At 41.4% G+C, this 22,598-nt stretch overlaps 1 protein-coding gene across 1 annotated transcript in view; it reads left to right on the plus strand.

Moving 5' to 3' along the window:
- The window catches only part of ADAMTS16 (ADAM metallopeptidase with thrombospondin type 1 motif 16), a 214,973-nt gene that overhangs the window by 38,142 nt on the left and 154,233 nt on the right, over positions 1-22,598 (plus strand). The window contains exons 4-6 of the mRNA XM_063451888.1: positions 5,756-6,059; positions 8,525-8,724; positions 11,196-11,279. Of these exons, the coding sequence (XP_063307958.1) occupies positions 5,756-6,059; positions 8,525-8,724; positions 11,196-11,279 (588 nt within the window). The remainder of the gene's footprint in view (positions 1-5,755; positions 6,060-8,524; positions 8,725-11,195; positions 11,280-22,598) is intronic.

The raw sequence follows: 22,598 nt of genomic DNA on the forward strand, positions 1-22,598 counted from the left end.
CTGATAGTCAGGTAGGGGCTGTGACAAAATTAATTTATAAAAGCAATTAATGAAATCTAGTTTCTGTTAAAGCAATCTAATGTGCTTTAGGGGGTAGAGTGTCCCTCTAATGATGTTACCAAATATGGCCTTGTTAAAAAGCGTGCACCAAACGTTACATAGCAAGTATTTTTTTTTACTTTGCTTCTATACATTGCTTGATGCAGCCAGCGATCCCACTGTAGTATTTTTTCCAGGATTAAGGAATCACAATCATGTTGATTTATCCTGATGAAAGTCCGAAACAGGGACTGAAACGTTGATCCTTTCCCTCTACATGTGAAATAAAGGTTTAAACTACTTTAATAGTCCGTGATTGCAGCCATCTATTTACATTCTTTGCTATCTACGTGCCTTGAATTTTTAAGCCTGTGTGCAAGGATTACTGATAATTTTATATATATATATATATATATATATATATATATATATATATATATATATATATATATATATATATATATATATATATATATATATATATGCAAGTAGTGAGTAGAGCACTTCAGAGGACTTGTTGAGATTATTTATTCAATGTGAGAAGAATCGACGTTTCGACCCTCAGGTCTTTATCAAGATCTTGATAAAGACCTGAGGGTCGAAACGTCGATTCTTCTCACATTGAATAAATAATCTCAACAAGTCCTCTGGAGTGCTCTACTCACTACTTGCATATATATCTACGCTCAGCAGCACCGAGGCTTTTTTCTGTTTAAACCTATTTAAAGGTAGAGTGCCAGAATATTTTGTGTATATATATATATATATATATATATATATATATATATACACACACACACACACACACATTATATATACACTCATACATACAGTGCCTTGCACAAATATTCCCCCCCCCCCCCCCCCTTGACTTTTTTCCTATTTTGTTACATTACAGCCTTAAGTTCAATGTTTTGTTAATCTGAATTTTATGTGATGGATCAGAACACAATAGTCTAAGTTGGTGAAGTGAAATGAGAAAAATATATACATAAAACTATTTTTTAGAAATAGAAAACAGAAAATGGGCATGTGCGTATGTATTCACCCCCTTTGTTATGAAGCCACTAAAAAGCTCTGGTGCAACCAATTACCTTCAGAAGTCACATAATTAGTGAAATGATGTCCACCTGTGCGCAATTTAAGTGTCACATGATCTGCCATTACATATACACACCTTTTTTGAATGGCCCTATAGGCAGGGCCGGTGCTAGGATTTTTAGTTACACAGGCGAAGATGCATTTTGGCGCCCCCAACCCTCATTAGAAAAAAAAAATGCATCTTCACCTGTGTGTCTTTCCTCCCAAGCCACAGGCACACAGGCATCATTTTTCAGTCACACAGTCAAAGTCATACAGGTACACTGTCATACAAAGACAGAAATAATCATACAGAGACATACAGACACATACAGTCAGAGACCTACAAGCAGAGATATACATGCATACAGAGACATGCAGGCATATAAAGACATACATGCATACAGAGACATACCATCATACAGACACATACATACAGACAGACATACAGAAACATACATACAAAGACATTCAGGCACATACATACAGACATACAGGCATAAAGAAACATACATACAGAGACATACATGCATGCAGACACATACATACATACAGGAATACAAAGACATACACACATACAGATACATGCATGCATACAGAGACATAACGTCATACAGACACATACATATAGACAGGCATACAGACACATACATACATACATACAGGAATACAAAGACATACACACATACAGATACATGCATGCATACAGAGGCATACCCTCATACAGACACATACATACATACAGAAACATGCATACAAAGACATACAGGCATACAGAGACACACAGACACACACATACGTACATACAGAGACATAAAGGCATCCAGTTACATACATGCATACAGAGACATACAGAAACATACGTACAAGACATACAGGCATACAGACACATACATACATACAGAGGCATACCGTCATACAGATACATACATACAGACAGGCATACAGATACAGAAAAATACATACTCACACACACACACACACACAAACTCACAGACACATACTCGAACACACACACACACTGACAGACACACATACTCACATGCACACACACACTCACTCACACACACTGACAGACACACATACACACGGACATACACACTCACACTCACATGCACACACAGTAATTAATAATATAAATTAAATTTAAATGTCCCACCCAGCCTCCCTACCTGGAGAGCTGGCGTGGAACTCTCATTGGTGGTCCAGTGGGGCTGCTGGGAGGCGTGCGGCTGAAGTTGATTAGGAGGCGGCGAGGGAGCTCTGATCTCTCTGACCGGCTCCCTCGCAGGCTGTTTTCTGATGCCGCGGGAGCCGGAATATGACGTCATATTCCGGCTCCCGCGGCATCAGCAAAAGGCGCGCGAGGGAGCCGGTCAGAGAGATCAGAGCTCCCTCGCCGCCTCCTAATCAACTTCAGCCGCACGCCGCGCCGCTCCGCTCCGGGGATCCAGGAGGTGACCAGGCAGGAGGGAGCACTTCCCTCCTGCCGGTCACTGTAATTTTGCGCCCCCAGAGCCGGTGCGCCCTAAGGCGGCCGCCTGTGCCGCCTTATGGACGCGCCGGCCCTGCCTATAGGCTGCAACATCTAAGCAAGAGGCACCACTAACCAACCACTGCCATGAACACCAAGAAACTCTCCAAACAAGTAAGGGACAATGTTGTTGAGAAGTACAAGTCAGGGTTAGATTATAAAAAAATATCCAAATCTTTGATGATCCCCAGGAGCACCATCAAATCTATCATAACCAAATGGAAAGAACATGGCACAACAGCAAACCTGCCAAGAGACGGCCACCCACCAAAACTCACAGACCGGGCAAGGAGGGCATTAATCAGAGAAGCAGCACAGAGACCTAAGGTAACCCTGGAGGAGCTGCAGAGTTCCACAGAGTTCCACAGCAGAGACTGGAGTATCTGTACGTAGGACGACAATAAGCCGTACGCTCCAGAGAGTTGGGCTTTATGCCAGAAGAAAGCCATTACTTTCAGCAAAAAACAAAATGGCACGTTTTGAGTTTGCGAAAAGGCATGTGGGAGACTCCCAAAATGTATGGAGGAAGGTGTTCTGGTCTGATGAGACTAAAATTTAACTTTTCGGCCATCAAAGAAAATGCTATGTCTGGCGCAAACCCAACACATCACATCACCCAAAGAACAACATGCTTTTCAGCAGCCTGGGAAACTGGTCAGAGTTGAGGGAAAGATGGATGGTGCTAAATACAGGGATATTCTTGAGCAAAACCTGTACCACTCTGTGCGTGATTTGAAGCTAGGACGGAGGTTCACCTTCAGCAGGACAATGACCCCCAAACACACTGTTAAAGCAACACTTGAGTGGTTTAAGGGGAAACATGTAAATGTGTTGGAATGGCCCAGTCAAAGCCCAGACCTCAATCCAATAGAAAATCTGTGGTCAGACTTAAAGATTGCTGTTCACAAGCGCAAACCATCTAACTTGAAGGAGCTGGAGCAGTTTTGCAAGGAGGAATGGGCAAAAATCCCAGTGGTAAGATGTGGCAAGCTCATAGAGACTTATCCAAAGCGACTTGGAGCTGTGATTGCCGCAAATGCAGGCTCTACAAAGTATTTACTTTAGGGGGGTGAATAGTTATGCACATTTACTTTTTCTGTTATTTTGTCCTATTTGTTGTTTGCTTTACAATAAAAAAAAAAAAAAAAAACTCTTCAAAGTTGTGGGCATGTTCTGCAAATTAAATTATGCAAATCCTCAAACAATCCATGTTAATTCCAGGTTGTGAGGCAACAAAACACGAAAAATGCTAAGGGGGGTGAATACTTTTGCAAGGCACTGTATATACATGCGTATCTAGCAATTAAGTAAACTCTTTTTTTTTTATTTAATTAGGAAATTAATTTCAGAGCCACAACCTAAACAATGTAGAATTGTAGTTGTGTCAAGAGAAGAAGTGATTACTAATGGTTGTATGCTCCTTATTACAAAAGATACATTAAAAATGTTTACATACTATTAAAACAGTTATGTATTTATATGTGTTTATAAACAAAGCCTGTTTACCTTATGCTGTTACTTCAAAGGTGTTAAATATAATGTATGTCAGGATTTGGCATTCTGTCAACTTTCATTATTTTCAAAATCAGCTACTAGTTTCACATCAGAGTTAAAAATACATGTATAGCAACTTTCTGCTATGTGTACACATTAATTATTTAATATCTCTAAAATATATGGAAATTCCTACCGTGATGTGTGTCAAGAGATTTCCTTCGGCTCAAAGAACAACAGTAAATTATACTGGTTCATCCATCGGTTTCTAACTGACAGTTTTATTAATACAGTTGAAACCTAGGCTTAAAAAAATGAGCTCATTCTAATGAGGTAAATATTTACAGGATTACTCCAAATGACACATTACATTTTGTTTGTCATAGTTTGCAGACTGTAAGACATGTTGACCTCTCCTGGTCCATTTTACCTTCAGACAATAAAATAATTATGGAGTTATGTTCCATCAGATATAACCATTTAAGGAAAATATTGTTCTCTTTCCAGGGAAATTATAAGTGATTTATAAAATAAATAAATAAAAAAAAAAAAAAAAGGTTTTGTCAACTTTATAGGCAAGTTCTAAATGTTTTGTATACGATTCCATGCAAATGTTTACTTATTTTGACCATGGGTTTAGTTACAACCTGACCATAATTTTACAGTTAAGGCATATACATGTATTTTTAAGGCCATCCAATGTCTTTTAATATAATGTTGCAATCCCTGAAAATGAGAAGTATCCGAAAGCATACCTATAGCCTTACATGATCTGTCATCCTTTGATCCTCCAAAAAACAGTGCTTAGTTCAGAAATAAATACTAAAATAATAAACATTTAATACATATTGGAAAGCAAAAAAAAAAATAAACAAAATCACTAGTTTTTTGCTTTTGTTTAGCAATATTAATATTACTATCCGTAATGTACTAATCAAATAGTAATTTCATAATGAGTGGATGTTAAGATACCTAGTAATATGATCTTATAATACACTGTATTAAGCAAGTGATATTTGTAATACACATTTTATTCCCATTTTATCACATTAGCACAATTATTTCTAATGCCTGATGGTTAAAGTGGGACTATAGTATGCCTCTGCCTATTGGCACATTTCACCTCTTCACTTTTCCAATTTCAATGTGTGGGCTGATGGCTGAGAAATGAGCGCAAGGGAGATGTGATCACTTATTTATAACGGGTTGTTCTGGGAACTATAACCACTACATCAGTACTGCAGTTCCGTTTTGCAATGGATTGGCTCTTACCTGGGTCCTGCTATTTGCCGGGGCTCGTCTTATGTCTGCTGAATGACATCATGGTTTCTGCAGAGCTGGATAAAGAATCCAGTGTTGGAGACTAAACATTACATGGTATCCAATAAATCTGCTGAAGGTCTCCTGAATTACCTCTATACTCCTTTAGTACACCTTTAATGTGTAAAATGTTTGGGGAGATTTTCAGGAAATGTTTAATTACATTGTATTGGAAAAATCACAATGTTTTTGCATTATGTATAAATGAATAATAATTTCAAAATACCTGTGTTAAACGTAAATACTCCATTGGTATGATTTAGGCTAAATCTGTTTTTCTGTCTCTAGTCAGGCTTGATAAGGACACAGGAAGCAGATTATTTCTTGAAACCACTGCCTGTGGACATAGCACTCAAACACAATTACTCTACTTCAAATGGTCACCAGCCCCATGTCTTATACAAGAGATCAGTTGAAAATCAACTCTACAGAGACAATGAGATAACAATAGTTGAGAGGCAGTGGGAACTGGAAAACCACAACATGCTTCACCAGAAGAATCCATCTCACCTCCAGCAACAGCACAACCTGCAAATGGACCAAAGACACAGGCGACATGACAAACAACATTACTGTGGAAGGCGCAAGAAATGTATGTAAGGGCATTTTATATATTTCAAATCACCAACACATCTTTTCATTTAGATTTTATTAATAACACATCACTTTTACCTACCTGCTGATCATCAAAATTAGCCTAAAGAGTAAAAATGGTATAACAAATCTATTATTTGATCTAAAAAACTTGCTATAACTAACAATAATGTAGCATTTTAGAATGTATGCATTGTGTGAGCTCTGAATCCACTAAACTGATACTATCTTAATTGGTGCATGCAGCAAACACTTTAAACATTTAAACATTTGTTGAGAATATAGTAATATTTTTCACTTTTAATCTTTCACATCCCCCATGCTTTTTCCCCTTTCCTTTTAAATTGAGGATATACATACAATAAGGTCACCATATCTATGGAACGGGTTTGTAGAAGAGTTCCACAGAGATGTCCCAGAGGATGTGTATCCAAACAAGGATATTTGGTTATGATCGAACATATCCTCTTTTTGACTATATCAACATATACATAACACAATGGCCTTTAACCTTTGCTTCCTCAAAACAGGAAAGAACCAGCAAGGTATTTTTCCAAAGTACAATAAAAGTTGACAAATTCCTTTACTGTTCATTGATAAAACAAGGGCATTGATTGCTATAATGTTCCATAACTGTATTATCTCCTTATTAGTTTCAGGACTGGAACTACTGTTATACGAATAAGGCATTTGCCAGTTACACCGACCCATAAGGGACTGGTGAAGGAGATAATATCATCTCCCCTTGCAGGCCAGCACTATATTCAGTAATATAGTCTACCAGGGAAGATGAGCAAACAGGATGATGACTCAATTAATGTGTATGTTAATATTATACTATTGCTGCTGGCTTGAGTTATGTTCACAGTCTTTGGAGAAACAGTACTAACCTCAACATCTGAGTAAAGGGATGTTAAAGCAATTATTTCAGATGTCTTAAAGGTAGGCAGACAATGTAATAGAGCAACAGGAAATGCTAGCAGAATGCTTGGTTGTATAGGGAAATAGATTAGCTGTATTCCTGGCACTATAGCTCCCTCTGCCTCCCCCCTTCCTCGCGTGCCCCTTATTCATTTACTTACCTTTTCCCAGCACCCCATCATCTGTCCCGCAACTAGAGGGGTCTAATGCTAGGCAAATTCTGCGCGTGTTTTAGACCTCCTCACAGGAAAGGATCAAAAATCAGAAGCGGGAGATCCTCATGCAGAGAGTGAGGATTTTGTCAGGATTACTAATTGATCCAGCACGCAGAGTTGTATCACACCTATGACTAAATGGTAACGTGTTACCGGGCCTAAGAATGGCCAGACTTAATGTAGCAAAGAATAGTCAGGATACTTGCTGAGGTCAGGGACACAGAATGGGACACACGCATGCCGACGTCGTCATCAATATGGGCGGTCATGTGGCTATAAAGTGATATCGATCCGCAGCGGCTGGTGTCCCTATGCATGCTGGGTTTATCAGGTATCCGGGCGCATGGTTGCAGATGGGCACAACTATTCCTGTCAGGACGGTAAATACCATCATAAACATCTCTATGTGCGGATGAATCAGTTACAGATGTCCAGCGTCAGATACTGGACTAAAGGTCCATTTCAATACAGGAAGACAGTCACTGAGGTCAGGCATCTATGTTTAACATTGCAGCACAAAGTGCAAAAGGGACAGTGCACCCAGATCACTTCATTTAGCTGAAGTGGTCTGAGTGCCTACAGTGTCCCTTTAAGTAGATTATTAAAGTAGAAGTTACAGTTTAGAAGGAGGCATTTAAAGATAAGCTTAAAAAAGAAAAAGTCAAGGAATAGCAAGTAAAGAATGAAGAGTTCCAAATGTTTTTTTAGATTTTTTTCTGTTTTTCACAGTCACCACATTGATTTACAATGTAAATGCCCTTCAGTCTTTTTTTCTATACCTCGCTAGTCTTTCTTTTATCCCTAAATGTCTTTCTTTTACTTAAATGTTTCCTAGGTCTGTACCCTTTTCTAAATTAGATAATCCACCTTCAGGACTCTTTTGATTGTGGAAGCTGAATTGCCTCCATGAAAAAATCAGTTTATTACCTTCATTACAGATTACATTCCTCTTTATTATGGTCTACAACACTGCACTTTAAACATCTGAAATCCACATAGACCCATTTTACAGCTTTAAGAATCCATATGACGAGACAGCTAAATCATAGAAAATGTTGGCATTAAGAATCTCTGTTCTTACATCTTGCGAGTTATCTCTTAGTGTTTCCAAGTGGATATTGTATACAGTTTTGCTAAATAAAGCAGGTTATAGTCTGAACTGTCCAGGCCTTTACAGCAGTAATTATATGGTATTACTCTCTGCTTTGCGTTTCTAAACAGTATTTATTCATTTTTTATTCCAAAATATGTTTAGCAGTAAAGGTCTCAAAAGACATGCTTGTTAAATTATTTTGAAAACGTGCACTTTTTTTTTTTTTTGCTACAGATACTCCTAAACCTCCCAAAGAAGACATTTTTATTTTGCCCGATGAATATAGGAATCAAGCACGAAGTAAGCGATCACTAACCAAGCATCAAAAGAACAAGCCTTTAAATGTGGAAACTCTTGTAGTTGTTGATAAGAAAATGATGGATAACCATGGGCACGAAAACATCACAACCTATGTTTTGACGATACTCAATATGGTACGATAGCAATACTTCTTGAGGTCTGTTGGTTAATTCCCTTTTACTCTGCTTTTTCTCTGTTATTTTTGAAGTCGTCCCGATTACATTTGAAACTTGGAATGAAGTAACTCAAGCAGTAAATAAATATGAAACATTATGGTATACCTGGATCCCAGCATTCTCACCCCATCAATGCCATCTAGGCTGGATTAAATAAACATTGATAACGTGGGGATTTTAATTCAGCATTAATATGGCAGTTAAGAAGGTAGTGGTTTCTAGTTACTGGGAAAAGCCCATGTTTATGGTAAACCATTCCTAAAAGCCTCGACAATTAACTGGTTGATGACATCCACCTTTTTAGAACATAACCAATTCAACGCTTAAATGGTTATATTGCTTAACGTGTTCTTTTAATGGGTACCTAAATCAGTGTGACTAAATACCAGACAAGGTGTAACATTGGTCCATGCACTTCCTAAATCTGCCTCAAATACTGCGTAATGTTCTGCTAGTGGGATATAGTGTGAGCATCACTGAACTGAGCATCATCTCAAGCCCAATGTAAATCAACAACTTAACTTAACTTAAACTTAACAGAGTAGATGGTAATGCTTTAATGATGAAAATACTTAATCAGTGTTGTTCACTAAACTGAGAATTGCTGGTAATTCAAAAGGAATTTCAAATTTAAAACCAAAACAGCCAAACTGAAAATATAATTGTCTTGGAGAATTTTTCTAATTGCACATCATAGCTACAGAAGCAAAGACAGGTAAGAATTGATTTCTGTTAGCACACTATATGGTGAATTCTGCCATCATATATTTGTGGATGGTGGTTACACTTTAAATTCTTGAGAACTTACTGGGGATTAGTTACAGCAAAAATATGAGTATGAATTAGTATTATTAGTTTTCGTATAGTACCAAATGTATATTCGTATAAATTTCATGCCATTTGGACATTCGGATGCTTACGAATGTCCGAAGTGCCGAAGCACCGAAGTTCCGAAGCGATGAAGTTCGGTAGTTAGGAAGTGCAGAAGCGCCAAAGCTCCAAAGTGCCAAAGTGATTCAGATTTCTGAAAAGTGGCAAAACAAGAGAGAGGGAGGGTAAATTATGTGAATGATGACAGGAATCTTGAACAATAAGCTAATTCCTTTTCTCCAATGTAATGCTTGTTTGCCCAATCTGGTTTCACTATTCCTTGCCCAATGAAATGTGTGATAGACATGTGCAATTCATTTAGTTCCGAATGTACATTCGTACGAATTTCATGCCATTCAGATGCTTACGAATGTCTGAAGTGCCGAAGTTCCGAAGTGACGACGTTCGGCAGTTCTGAATTGCCGAACCGAATGCCATTGGTCTGAATTGCCAGAGCAGACAAATATTTTTTACTTAACTGAATTTCTGAACCGAACCAAATTGTTTGCCCATGCACATCCCTAGTATGAAAAATAGATAAGAATGAAAAACAAGAGAAACCTTATACCATACAGACTCGTTACCTGTAAATATAAAATGAAACCATCGTTCTTATGTGGGCATTGCTTCACATTTTATTCTGAGAGTGTTTGCAAGTGTGTTAACAGTTCCATTTTATTTAAGTAATTAGTAATAGTACCCACTGGAAAGCGCTGCAGAATTTAAAGGCGCTATATAAATATCATAATAAAAATAATAATAGTATTGCATCCAGAAAGCATCCAAATGAATAGGCAATACCCGGAACATTGGTTCTAAATATAGCCCATGGCAATTAACCCTTTAACCCCTTAAGGACACATGACATGTGTGACATGTCATGATTCCCTTTAATTACAGAAGTTTGGTCCTTAAGGGGTTAATCACTTTTCACTCACTCTAATTTGAGTAGAAAAGTTAGGAGAGCAGACATGATAGGAAGGGAAACATGAGTTATGAGATGTAGGGAAGTATGTGTTCAAGGGTGAGGAAATTTAAACTGCAGTATTGATGGATTAGAAGCTAGTGAAAGTTTGTCAGTAATGTCTACAGTCAACACATGAGCAGACTAGAGCATGATGAAGAGGATATGGAATGTTTCATTCATCCATGATCACAGATTGTCCTGGTTGGCAGCAGCTCACAGTGCAAATTATATCCTAGGTACAGTCAGTGCCTGGTAAGTTGGTCTGTCCTTATCATTCCAGACCTACCAGGCAACATTTTACAGCTTACTTGAGGGTAGTTGTTTTTCTTACCACATATTGTTGTTGACGTTATTAGTGCTACTAATACTGCTTTGTATAATTCTTCATCAATAATGTATGTTTGTTATTGTTTTTCAAAGTATGTTTGATATTTAAAATAATATATTTCTATTACTATATCAAAATACTGTTATATTCACTTTTTTTTGTTATATCAAACTTTCTTTTTAAAAATGAATACTTTAACATATTTTGCTACTATACTTTATTGCACGTGGAGTGAAAATGATATGAGGTTTATTTTTTCTTAAGGTATCAGCTTTGTTCAAAGATGGAACTATAGGAGGAAACATTAACATTGCTATTGTGGGTCTAATACTTCTGGAGGATGAACAGGTAAAAATGAATTGCACTCGTAAACAGAAAAGAAAACTTTAACACACATTAATATAGACAATTATCTTACTTCTGGAAAAATGTCCAGCATATTTCTTTCACTTGCACATATCATCGCATTCAGAGACATGTATGTTAGTTAATGAACTGTGCACTTTACATGGCTACTCATAAAGATGTGTGATAAAGGGATGCAGCTAACATAAGGCAGTCAAAAAGCAATATAACAGTCTCAAAATGTAATCAATTATTCACAAACACTAGAGTAATATGTATGCACACAGGACTTGAGGAACACTATGGTGTCAGGAATACAAACGTATGAAGCAAAAATCATCTACCATTGGTGCAATTTCTATATAGGCGAATACATTTACCCATGGAAATACATTTCATTGTGTGAAAACGGTGATGACTGGTGGCTTCAAAGACAGAACTATCATCTGTATTTTTTTTATATGTGGAAGTCTGTATCCCATCATTACTTTTTGTCAATGTGACACCTAAGACATGGATCAAATCTGTATTACATTCAATCATAAACCTCAATCCTAAATAAATATTGTTGACATATAAGTTATCTTAACCTGTATAGTTTGGAGGAAAGACGAGACAGTGGGCATATGATAGAAACATTTAAATACATAAAGGGAATCAACACAGTAAAGGAGGAGACTATATTTAAAAGAGGAAAAACTACCACAACAAGAGGACATAGTCTTAAATTAGAGGGGCAAAGGTTTAAAAATAATATCAGGAAGTATTACTTTACTGAGAAGGTAGTGGATGCATGGAATAGCCTTCCAGCTGAAGTGGTAGAGGTTAACACAGTGAAGGAGTTTAAGAATGCGTGATATAGACATAAGGCTATCCTAGATATAATATAAGGCCAAGGACTAATTCAGTGCTTGATTCAGTGCTATCCCATATTAAGATTAAATCATTGCTAAATCTATGAAATAATAGTATATGGGTATAGAAGGGGTTGCTATCTCCATTGTGGCAAACCCAGCCACTTCTGACTTATATGTATCGTAGGTTGTCCATAGGCTGAATGTATACTGAAAGTTGTTACCTATGATAATGCTATGTACAGCCGTTCGCCGTACGAATATGGGCTCCCCAGGTAGACCACACTTTCACCAGTCGTGTGGCACCAAGTAACCGATTGCTCTCCGGGTGCAATCGGTATTTAAAGGCTCTCCTTGGTGGCCGCCGATCGGCTACCGACCATGCGGCGGTCGGCCATCTTGGATCCTTTGTCTCTGCAGCGGTGTTCGGTCGTCGAGAGCCTGGAACCGAAAACGGCTACTCAATGATTCGAACACCGCTAGACTTCCAGAGCGGTGGGGAGTACCGCGTTTAGTACATTATGTGCCCCATACAAATTCGGTACTTTTAGACCGAATTCCCTGTTTGAATGTATTTTGTGCGGCGTTCGGTTAGTTTAGCTGGGATCGGAGCGGTATTCTCACTAAATGTGCCCACCGACCCCAGCTATCTACCGAACGGTCATTCATCTAAAAGCGAGCTGTAATGGATAAACTACAGATTTCTGTATAAATTGTCGGTTTTGCTCCACGAGGGGATAATCCACTTAATCGTCCATTTTAGTGGGAGTATCCCCCTCGTGCAGCAATGCCTGTTGGGATAATTGCAATGCCTGATGGGAGAAATCCCCTGTAATAACTGTAAGGAAACCCCTTGCACGGGGAACTGCATAAATACAGAAGCCTGTGAATAAAGCGAGTTAGTTGACTCCCAAACTGTGTTTCGTCCGGTTATTGGGAGGATGGGGAATATTGCCGTGCTTTCTGTCTTGACTGTGGATTTCCTGAGGATACCAACGGATATCGTGGACTAATATACTGCGTTCCGTTACAATTGGTGGCAAGCGACGGGATCCGAACCTTACAGCCGAAAAACAGAGTTCGTGTAACTGGAACTACCGAACGAGGAAAGCAAAGGCAATTCGTATGGAGATTGACTATACCATACTGAAGCGACAGACGTTAAAGGAACTACTGGAAGCCAGAGGGAAAGTAGCCAGCAGCAAAAACAAGGCGACAATCATTGCCGAGCTGATGGAGGGAGACCAAGCCCGCAGCGCTACCCCCCCGGTAGTTATGGAGGAAACACTCTACGAAAGAGAGATGAGAACCAGGCTAGCGTTTTTGCCGCAACCGGTATCAGATGCCATGTTAAATATGGTAATGGCAAATGTGCAGGAATACGTTATGGCACACAGCCCGCAACACACCCTGGCTCGAACCGAGTCAAACCCAGGGTCACTCTACAACCCAGTAAAGCCCAAGATCCCGTACCAGGCCTTCAGGGCTTTTTGCGAGGAAAAGGACGAGATAGACGGGTACTTGCAGGACTTTGAAAGACTGTGTGATCTGCATGAGCTAGAACGGTCCGTATGGGTGCAACTGCTAGCAAGCAAACTAGCAGGTCGGGCAGCCGAAGCGTACCGTGCTGTACCCAGTGAGGACAGCAAAGATTATGCCAAAGTAAAGCGTGCGATCTTGGAGAGGTATGCCATTACCCCGGAGGCATACCGGCGCAAGTTCCGACACTTACGCAAACCAGAGCGAGATTCGCACGCAGAATGGGCACACAAATTAGATCAAGCCTCCCAAGGGTGGATCCAGGCCAGCAACGCCACCACCATGGAGGAATTACGCCAGCTGATGTTGCTGGAACAATTTTTTAATGGACTATCCCCGGAGACGCAAGAATGGGTACGGGATAGGAAACCCCTTACCCTAACGGAAGCGGCTAGATTGGCCGATCAACATTTCGATGCCCGGAGACCCCAGGGACCCGTAGCCAAAAGCTACTCCCGACCCCCAGGACTACCTAGCGCTACAACACCCCTAGCACCCACCGCTGCCCCGTTCCGTCCCTCACAAGGACAGATACCACCACCGTCCAGATACAACGGGCGGGCAAACATCCAATGCCATTCCTGCAAACAATGGGGGCATATGGCCCGAGAGTGCAACCAGAATCGCAGCCGGCCCACCTGGACTCAGAGCCGTCCAAACCCAGCACCCAGGGCGGCTGCTCACCATTACCAGAGGGACTCCGCCACTCAGGATGTATGGAGTGTGCAGGCGGAGGAACCTCTGGGCATATTGCACGAGGTCATGTCGGTCCGAGCCACTGATAACCGGCAACATCACCGACAACTAGTAACTCTGGAGGGGACCGAAGTGCAGGGTCTGCGAGATTCGGGAGCTACCTTAACCCTGGTAGCCCCCCATTTGGTTTCAGAGGGCACGCATACCGGCGGATCAGTGGCCGTTCGGGTAGCCGGGGGAGCTGTATACCGGCTACCCACGGCGAAAGTACATTTGAACTGGGGTGCGGGAGAGGGGACAATAGAAGTGGGACTAATGCAGAACTTACCAGCAGATGTTGTGTTAGGGAATGATTTGGGTCAGATGACCTCTGCCTTTGTTCCTCAGGCACCCTACCAGGAAGCCCATCCGGTAACCACACGGCAACAGGCACGCACCACGGCTACACCGATACACTCTGAGGCTCAGGTAAGAGACCCCGACCCTCACCCGACTTACCTATCCTGGGATACCCCGACTACCTTTATCACCGAAGTACAGACCGATCCCACTCTACAAGTCTATAGGGACCGGGCACAAGCTGTACAGGCCGGGCTAGAGGGGGAGCATTTCACGTGGGAAAAAGAGTTACTGTACCGTGTCACGGCCAAGGACGTGGGGGGGTCCGTCACCTTAACGAACAAACAACTAGTGGTACCTCGGAAGTATAGGCAGGAGCTGCTCAGAATTGCTCATGATATCCCCTTATCAGGGCACCTAGGGATGACCCGTACCCGGTACCGCCTAACGCACGCGTTTTTCTGGCCCGGAATCTCACAGGATGTACGACAATATTGCACATCCTGCGACGTCTGCCAGAGAGTAGGAAAACGAGGGGATCGCCACAAGGCCAAGTTATGTCCCCTCCCCATTATCGCCGAACCCTTCAGCAGGGTCGCAGTCGATATAATAGGGCCCCTGCCAAAACCCAGTCCTTCTGGGAAGAAATATATTTTAACTGTGGTGGACTACGCCACCCGATATCCCGAAGCGGTAGCCCTCTCTAACATTCACGCGGAAACCGTGGCGGAAGCTCTCATAAAGGTATTTTCCCGAGTAGGGTTCCCCCAGGAGATAATATCTGACCGAGGCACCCAATTTACGGCTGAAGTTACCCAACAGATGTGGAAAGTGTGTGGCATTAAGCCCATAGTCAATTCAGCCTACCACCCCCAGTCCAATGGACTATGCGAACGCTTCAATGGGACGCTGAAGCAGATGCTTCGGACGTTCGGGGAGACCCACAAAGACTGGGAGAGGTTTCTACCTCACCTGCTCTTTGCGTATAGAGAGGTTCCCCAAGAATCGACCGGATTCTCCCCATTCGAACTACTGTTCGGGAGGAGAGTACGGGGACCTTTAAACTTAATTAGGGAGCACTGGGAGGGGGAGAGTATCGCTAGCGAAACCCCTATAGTATCGTACGTACTGGAGTTCCGAGACCGACTGGAGGCGCTAACCCAGGCCGTACACACCAACCTCCAGGCGGCCCAACAACGTCAGCGGCGATGGTACGATAGGGGAGCCAGAGACCGCAGCTTTCAAGTGGGGCAGAAGGTTTTAATTTTAAAACCTGTCCGCGCCGATAAGCTGCAGGCCATCTGGCAAGGCCCATACCAGGTAGTGGAGCAGCGATGCGACACTACCTATGTGATTGGCCCCTGCTCCGGGGTAGGGAAGAGACGCATGCTTCACGTCAACCTGCTCAAACCCTACCACGAGCGGATAGAGGATGTGACGGCAATCTGTGCCTCAGCCATGGAAGATCAGGAGAACTTACCATTACCTGATCTGCTAGAACCGGAAGAGCCGGTAGAGCCCTCCCGGGGGGTTCAACTGGGGGAGCGGCTAAACCCTCGTGAGCGTGCCCAGATACAGGCGCTGATCGTAGCTAAAGGGGCTACGTTCTCTAATGTACCTGGGTACACTCCGCTGGCCACCCACCGGGTTGAAACCCCGGGACAGCTACCTATGCGGCAGGCCCCATATAGGGTCCCGGAATCAGTCCGGACTCATATGAAGGCCGAGCTGGATGAGATGCTGCAGTTAGGGGTTATCGAGCCCTCCGATAGCCCCTGGGCATCGCCGGTAGTCCTGGTACCTAAAAAGGACGGCACGACCCGATTCTGCGTTGACTACCGGAGGCTGAATGACAAGACCGTGTCTGACGCCTACCCGATGCCCCGTATAGACGAGCTGCTAGATAAAATGGCACGGGGCCAGTATCTCACTACAATTGACTTATGTAAGGGATACTGGCAGATTCCTTTAGCCGATGATGCCATCCCCAAGTCGGCGTTTGTCACCCCGTTTGGCCTGTACCAGTTCAAGGTCATGCCCTTCGGGATGAAAAACGCTCCGGCTACTTTTCAGCGGATGGTAGATCGACTACTGGACGGCTTCCAGGACTATGCCTGTGCCTACCTGGACGACATAGCCATCTTCAGCCAGACTTGGGAAGATCACCTCCAACATATAGGGGCGATCCTAGATCGTATTGGGGGAGCAGGGTTAACGCTGAAACCGAGTAAGTGCCACATCGGGATGGCCGAGGTACAGTACCTAGGACACCGAGTAGGGTGTGGGCAGCAGAGACCCGAGCCAGCCAAAATTGAGGCCGTGGCCAAGTGGCCTACCCCCAGGACCAAAACCCAGGTGCTAGCGTTTCTAGGGACCGCAGGGTATTATAGGAAATTTGTACCCGACTACAGTACCCTGGCCAAACCCCTGACGGACCTGACCAAAAAGAACCTTCCCCGACTGGTTGTCTGGGCCCCAGAGTGTGAGCAGGCATTCCAACAGCTCAAGACCGCACTAACTAATGCTCCTGTGTTAATGGCTCCTGATCCAACTAAAAGATTTCTTGTCCACACAGACGCTTCAATGTTTGGATTGGGGGCAGTGCTGAGCCAAGTGGGAGCCGATGGCGGAGAACATCCCGTAGCCTACTTAAGCCGCAAGTTATTACCCCGCGAAGTAAGCTACGCCGCCATTGAGAAAGAATGCCTGGCCGTGGTGTGGGCCCTTAAAAAGTTACAGCCGTATTTGTATGGACAACCTTTTTCCTTACTCACAGATCATAACCCGTTGGTATGGCTAAACCGTGTATCTGGAGACAATGCCCGGCTGCTGCGCTGGAGTTTGGCGCTGCAGCCCTTTGACTTTACCATCCACTACCGACCAGGAAAACAAAACGGTAACGCCGACGGGTTGTCCAGACAAACAGAATTGGAAAAGTGATCTGTGAGTACTCCCCCGGACATCCCCAAGCCGATCCGTTGGGATCAGACTGTGTATGCCGGCTTGGTTCTGGGGGAGCATTGTGGCAAACCCAGCCACTTCTGACTTATATGTATCGTAGGTTGTCCATAGGCTGAATGTATACTGAAAGTTGTTACCTATGATAATGCTATGTACAGCCGTTCGCCGTACGAATATGGGCTCCCCAGGTAGACCACACTTTCACCAGTCGTGTGGCACCAAGTAACCGATTGCTCTCCGGGTGCAATCGGTATTTAAAGGCTCTCCTTGGTGGCCGCCGATCGGCTACCGACCATGCGGCGGTCGGCCATCTTGGATCCTTTGTCTCTGCAGCGGTGTTCGGTCGTCGAGAGCCTGGAACCGAAAACGGCTACTCAATGATTCGAACACCGCTAGACTTCCAGAGCGGTGGGGAGTACCGCGTTTAGTACATTATGTGCCCCATACAAATTCGGTACTTTTAGACCGAATTCCCTGTTTGAATGTATTTTGTGCGGCGTTCGGTTAGTTTAGCTGGGATCGGAGCGGTATTCTCACTAAATGTGCCCACCGACCCCAGCTATCTACCGAACGGTCATTCATCTAAAAGCGAGCTGTAATGGATAAACTACAGATTTCTGTATAAATTGTCGGTTTTGCTCCACGAGGGGATAATCCACTTAATCGTCCATTTTAGTGGGAGTATCCCCCTCGTGCAGCAATGCCTGTTGGGATAATTGCAATGCCTGATGGGAGAAATCCCCTGTAATAACTGTAAGGAAACCCCTTGCACGGGGAACTGCATAAATACAGAAGCCTGTGAATAAAGCGAGTTAGTTGACTCCCAAACTGTGTTTCGTCCGGTTATTGGGAGGATGGGGAATATTGCCGTGCTTTCTGTCTTGACTGTGGATTTCCTGAGGATACCAACGGATATCGTGGACTAATATACTGCGTTCCGTTACATCCATAAACGCAGGTCTATTTCCATTAACTCATAAATAGATTGGTACACAAGGGTGCAAATTTAGTACCTATTGAAAGTCCCCTGCCTCTGAAGGTAGCATACCTAAATTAAAAAAAAAATGTCTTACAATAAGTATCAGCCACCAAAATTGCATGAGATCAGATGCATAGCCTCTATAGTGATTTAATATTAGGCAGATGGTTATACTAACATTAACATTAACTAACATTTCTTCTACCCTCTGGTGCAAATTTAATTCTAGATGTTCCCCAGTCATGTAAACTCAGAAGAAGCTTATCTCTGATTCCTTAGGAAATGTTGGTAAAATTAACTAAGCAGTTGAAATGCCTATGTTTTTCCATTGTGCCTTATTTCCAATTTGATGAATAGACCTCACTGAAGAAATTGCTCTTTTTAACACTTATTGCATTTCCCAATAGACTCCAGCTAAGCATTTCAACACAATGGTCATTGGGAGTAAAATTTTTAAGTACACTCAAAACATTCTAAAAATATATCAACTATAACAGAGAAGTAACTCATTCACAATAAGCGTACTAACATTATATAGGAAATTCATCTTATTATAATGTTAAGTCCCCGTTACATAAACCCAATATGGTTTGGCAATGGACTAGGAACCAGCCCTTGTGGGCATTGATAATCACCCTCCATTGCGGACTTCCAATGCTCTGTAGGGTGGGTAATATATAATTTAGCCTAGAGGCCTATGTGTGTGACGGGTGGGGAACATTCCTGCTCATGCTTGGACAAATGTACAACTGATTCTATGTACTTTTTTTTCTCATTTTAATTTCCAATTTAAAAGTGTTTGAATTGTATTTACCAAAAGGGTTTAGTGGTCAGATATGTGTATCTCACGCCTCTACCATGATCAACATTCAGGAGTTTTTCAGTCTGTTGTATTCAGTTCTAGAACATGCCAAATTCTGGATCCAAAACAATCCAACACAGGGACTGAGAAAGATCACAACCAAGACTAAAAAAAAGAAACAAGTCAGAAGTCAGGTTTCACTAGATTCATATACATAGAAATATGGTGATACACTGCACAATATATTATGTGAGAGCAATTACAGAAAATTTTTTTGATGGAAAGAGACATTCATCCATATTATTACACACAACTTTCTACTTACAAACATCCTAAACTGCAAGACATGTCTAGTTCTAGCATATATAGCAGATATGTATTTACATTGCTACAAAAAAAAAAAGTATATGTTATGAGTTGTACATATAGCTGCATTGCAAAATTATGTAAGTAATGCCACTTCTCTATCAGTATAGGATCTGAAAGCTCAGACAGTGGTACCCTGGGTAGATTTTGGCAATTTGTCTTAAGTATATTTCCCATTTTTGTAAATGATCATATAACTTATTGTATCAAAATGTCTGTAACATCTCACATTCTCTGAAATATAGAGGTTAAGAGATATATATTTAGGTTTACTGTGGAGGAAACATCTGCAGCAGCTTTTAATGTTTTTTTACTTTTGTTGATAGCTGTTGCAATCAACACACCAAACAATTTGGCACAAAGGCTTCAAAGCCATCATCCATAATGAAATACAATAGTAGCTCATTGCAGTCATTTAGGATTTTAACACTTACAGTATGTTACTAGAAGATCTGTTAGTGCAATATGCTTTGCTCATTACTTTTTCAAAGAACCACAAAACCCTGTCTGTAGTATAGGGACTTGCAAGTTCTTACATGTTCCAAACATTGCAGATCTGTTAAAAATCTCTATTTTTAATAGAGTACTACTAGCTCAATAGAGTCAGTGGGGTCAGACAGTTTTATTATTATTTTTAACTTAATGTCTTACTTCATGTGCTTAAACAATCAGTGCTTCTGTGACAGTTTAATTATTTTCCATTTAAATACTTTTTTACCAGTTGGACTCTGTCCAGGCTCTAAAGAGACGAAATACACTATCTTTTGATCAAACACCTGTGTTAACTTTAATTAATGTAATTTTGTCTGAAATGACTCAGTAAAGAATTCAAGGTATGCTTCTAGTGAAAGAATAACTGTGCCTCCCTTAGGTTAGAGTTACTGCATCTTCTTACAGCAGTGCAGGACCATTTAATGCGTCAGATTGTCCTTTCCCACAGCACGTTCGGTATCAGACTGAATACATTTTAGTTTCTAGTTTATGTTTTAAAAACATCTTTAATCCAGTTGTTAATGATGAAATTTCGTTATTGGGAAATTGTCATTACTCGCTATGGTTGGTGACAGTCACTTTAGTTATTACCTACTGACTGGTGTTTGATGCTGCATAACATGTGGACCTTGCCAAGGCCATATATAGCCAACATCTCCTCCCACAAGTGGCTGTGCCCACTGGCTCATAGGTTTCAGACACAGGCTGCCCTACTCTCCCTGACCTTTTTATGACTACTTAGGAGAGACCACCTCTTACCCTCTGGCCATCCTACACCCACTCTCCAAAAAAAAAAAAACCCTCACCCTCTACATCACCTAAAAAAATAAATTAAAAAAACACAAAAATGAGTAGTGGAAATGGAAATAGGAAAAGGCTGTGATAGAAAAAGAAAATGAATGGACAAGGGTTAACTGGGTGATAAAATGGGATCGGAACAAGACAGGTCTAAGGGGCAATGGGGTATTTTGGAAAAGGGTAGGATTAATGAACTGAGCATATGTATAAGAAAGGGAGGGTGTAAAGGGCAAAATGATATACAAGTTAATGCTTACATACATAAACATGCCAATTAATTAGTGTGTGCATAAGTATTTGTGTAACAAAAATGTATACAGGGAGGATACACGGTAAACAATTAAACAATGGATTACTTGAGACATCAAACAGTAAAAAGAAGGGGACATTTATACCTCAAATGACAAGCACAGGCAAACAAAAATAACAGGTTGTGCCTGATAGCAAGCATATAGTGTGTATAGTAGAAAAATGTGGAAAAAGGCCAAGGGAATATAGTCCAAATTTTTGCCATCACTGTGGACTATTTGTACTTTTTTTTAATTGCTATACAATAAAGTATTTTTTGGCGTATACCTATATTGGATTTGGCCATACACTTTTTATTGTTGCTTTTATTGTTTTGTTTTATTTTATTTTTGTTCCTGGCACACTTTGTGAAGTACCAGAACATCTAATCCTTGGTGGGGATTATACCACCGAATCTGAATACACTGAACAGTTCGGCTGTCCAACTAAATGTGAGTGCAGCTCAATTACCCCTTACTTATTCATTTCAATAGAGAGCAATATATTATATTGAATTTACCTTACATGTCCAAACATTTGCTGAAGAATTTGTGACAAACTTATATCAATATGGTGGGGATTACCACCATCATATGCCTGACACATTGAGCTTAAGACCTAAGCTCTCCCCATGTGAGTGTGTTTCCCATAACACTGGTTCTTTTTGCTGTTCTTTTTCATGTACCCATGGATCTAACTCCAAGTCCTATCAGAAGCCAGAATAGTTGATGCAAAGAGGACATTTTGGACAATATTCCCTCGTACCTTTTTCATATTTTTCTACCACACACGATTTATTTGCTATCAGGCGCAACCTGTTACTTTTGTTTGTCTATACGTATTTATGTATTTACCAGCTAAGAATGGCCAACCAAATGCTAAAGCCAACACAAAATAATCCAATCGCAGGTGAATTGCACATGCTCAGGGAGTGCATTTTATACAATCTGGTTGTGGTTGCTACGGGAAATAAGTAGAAAGCACACATTTCAGTGTTTGTATGTGAGTCTAATATGGAGACAATAAAAGCTGGGAAGTATTTAAAGTAGATAAAACTATTAGCACAAGGCTGAAAAATCTAGACCAGACGTTTGGAAACATGTCAGTATTTATTGGATGCAAATAGCTATTGGCTGTTGTAAATAGCAACAGCCTACAACATATATTTACAGAAATTGGGAACAAGCCCTACATCTTTCTATAGTTTA

This window comes from Pelobates fuscus, chromosome 4 (assembly GCF_036172605.1).
Source record: "Pelobates fuscus isolate aPelFus1 chromosome 4, aPelFus1.pri, whole genome shotgun sequence".
Lineage (NCBI taxonomy): Eukaryota > Metazoa > Chordata > Amphibia > Anura > Pelobatidae > Pelobates > Pelobates fuscus.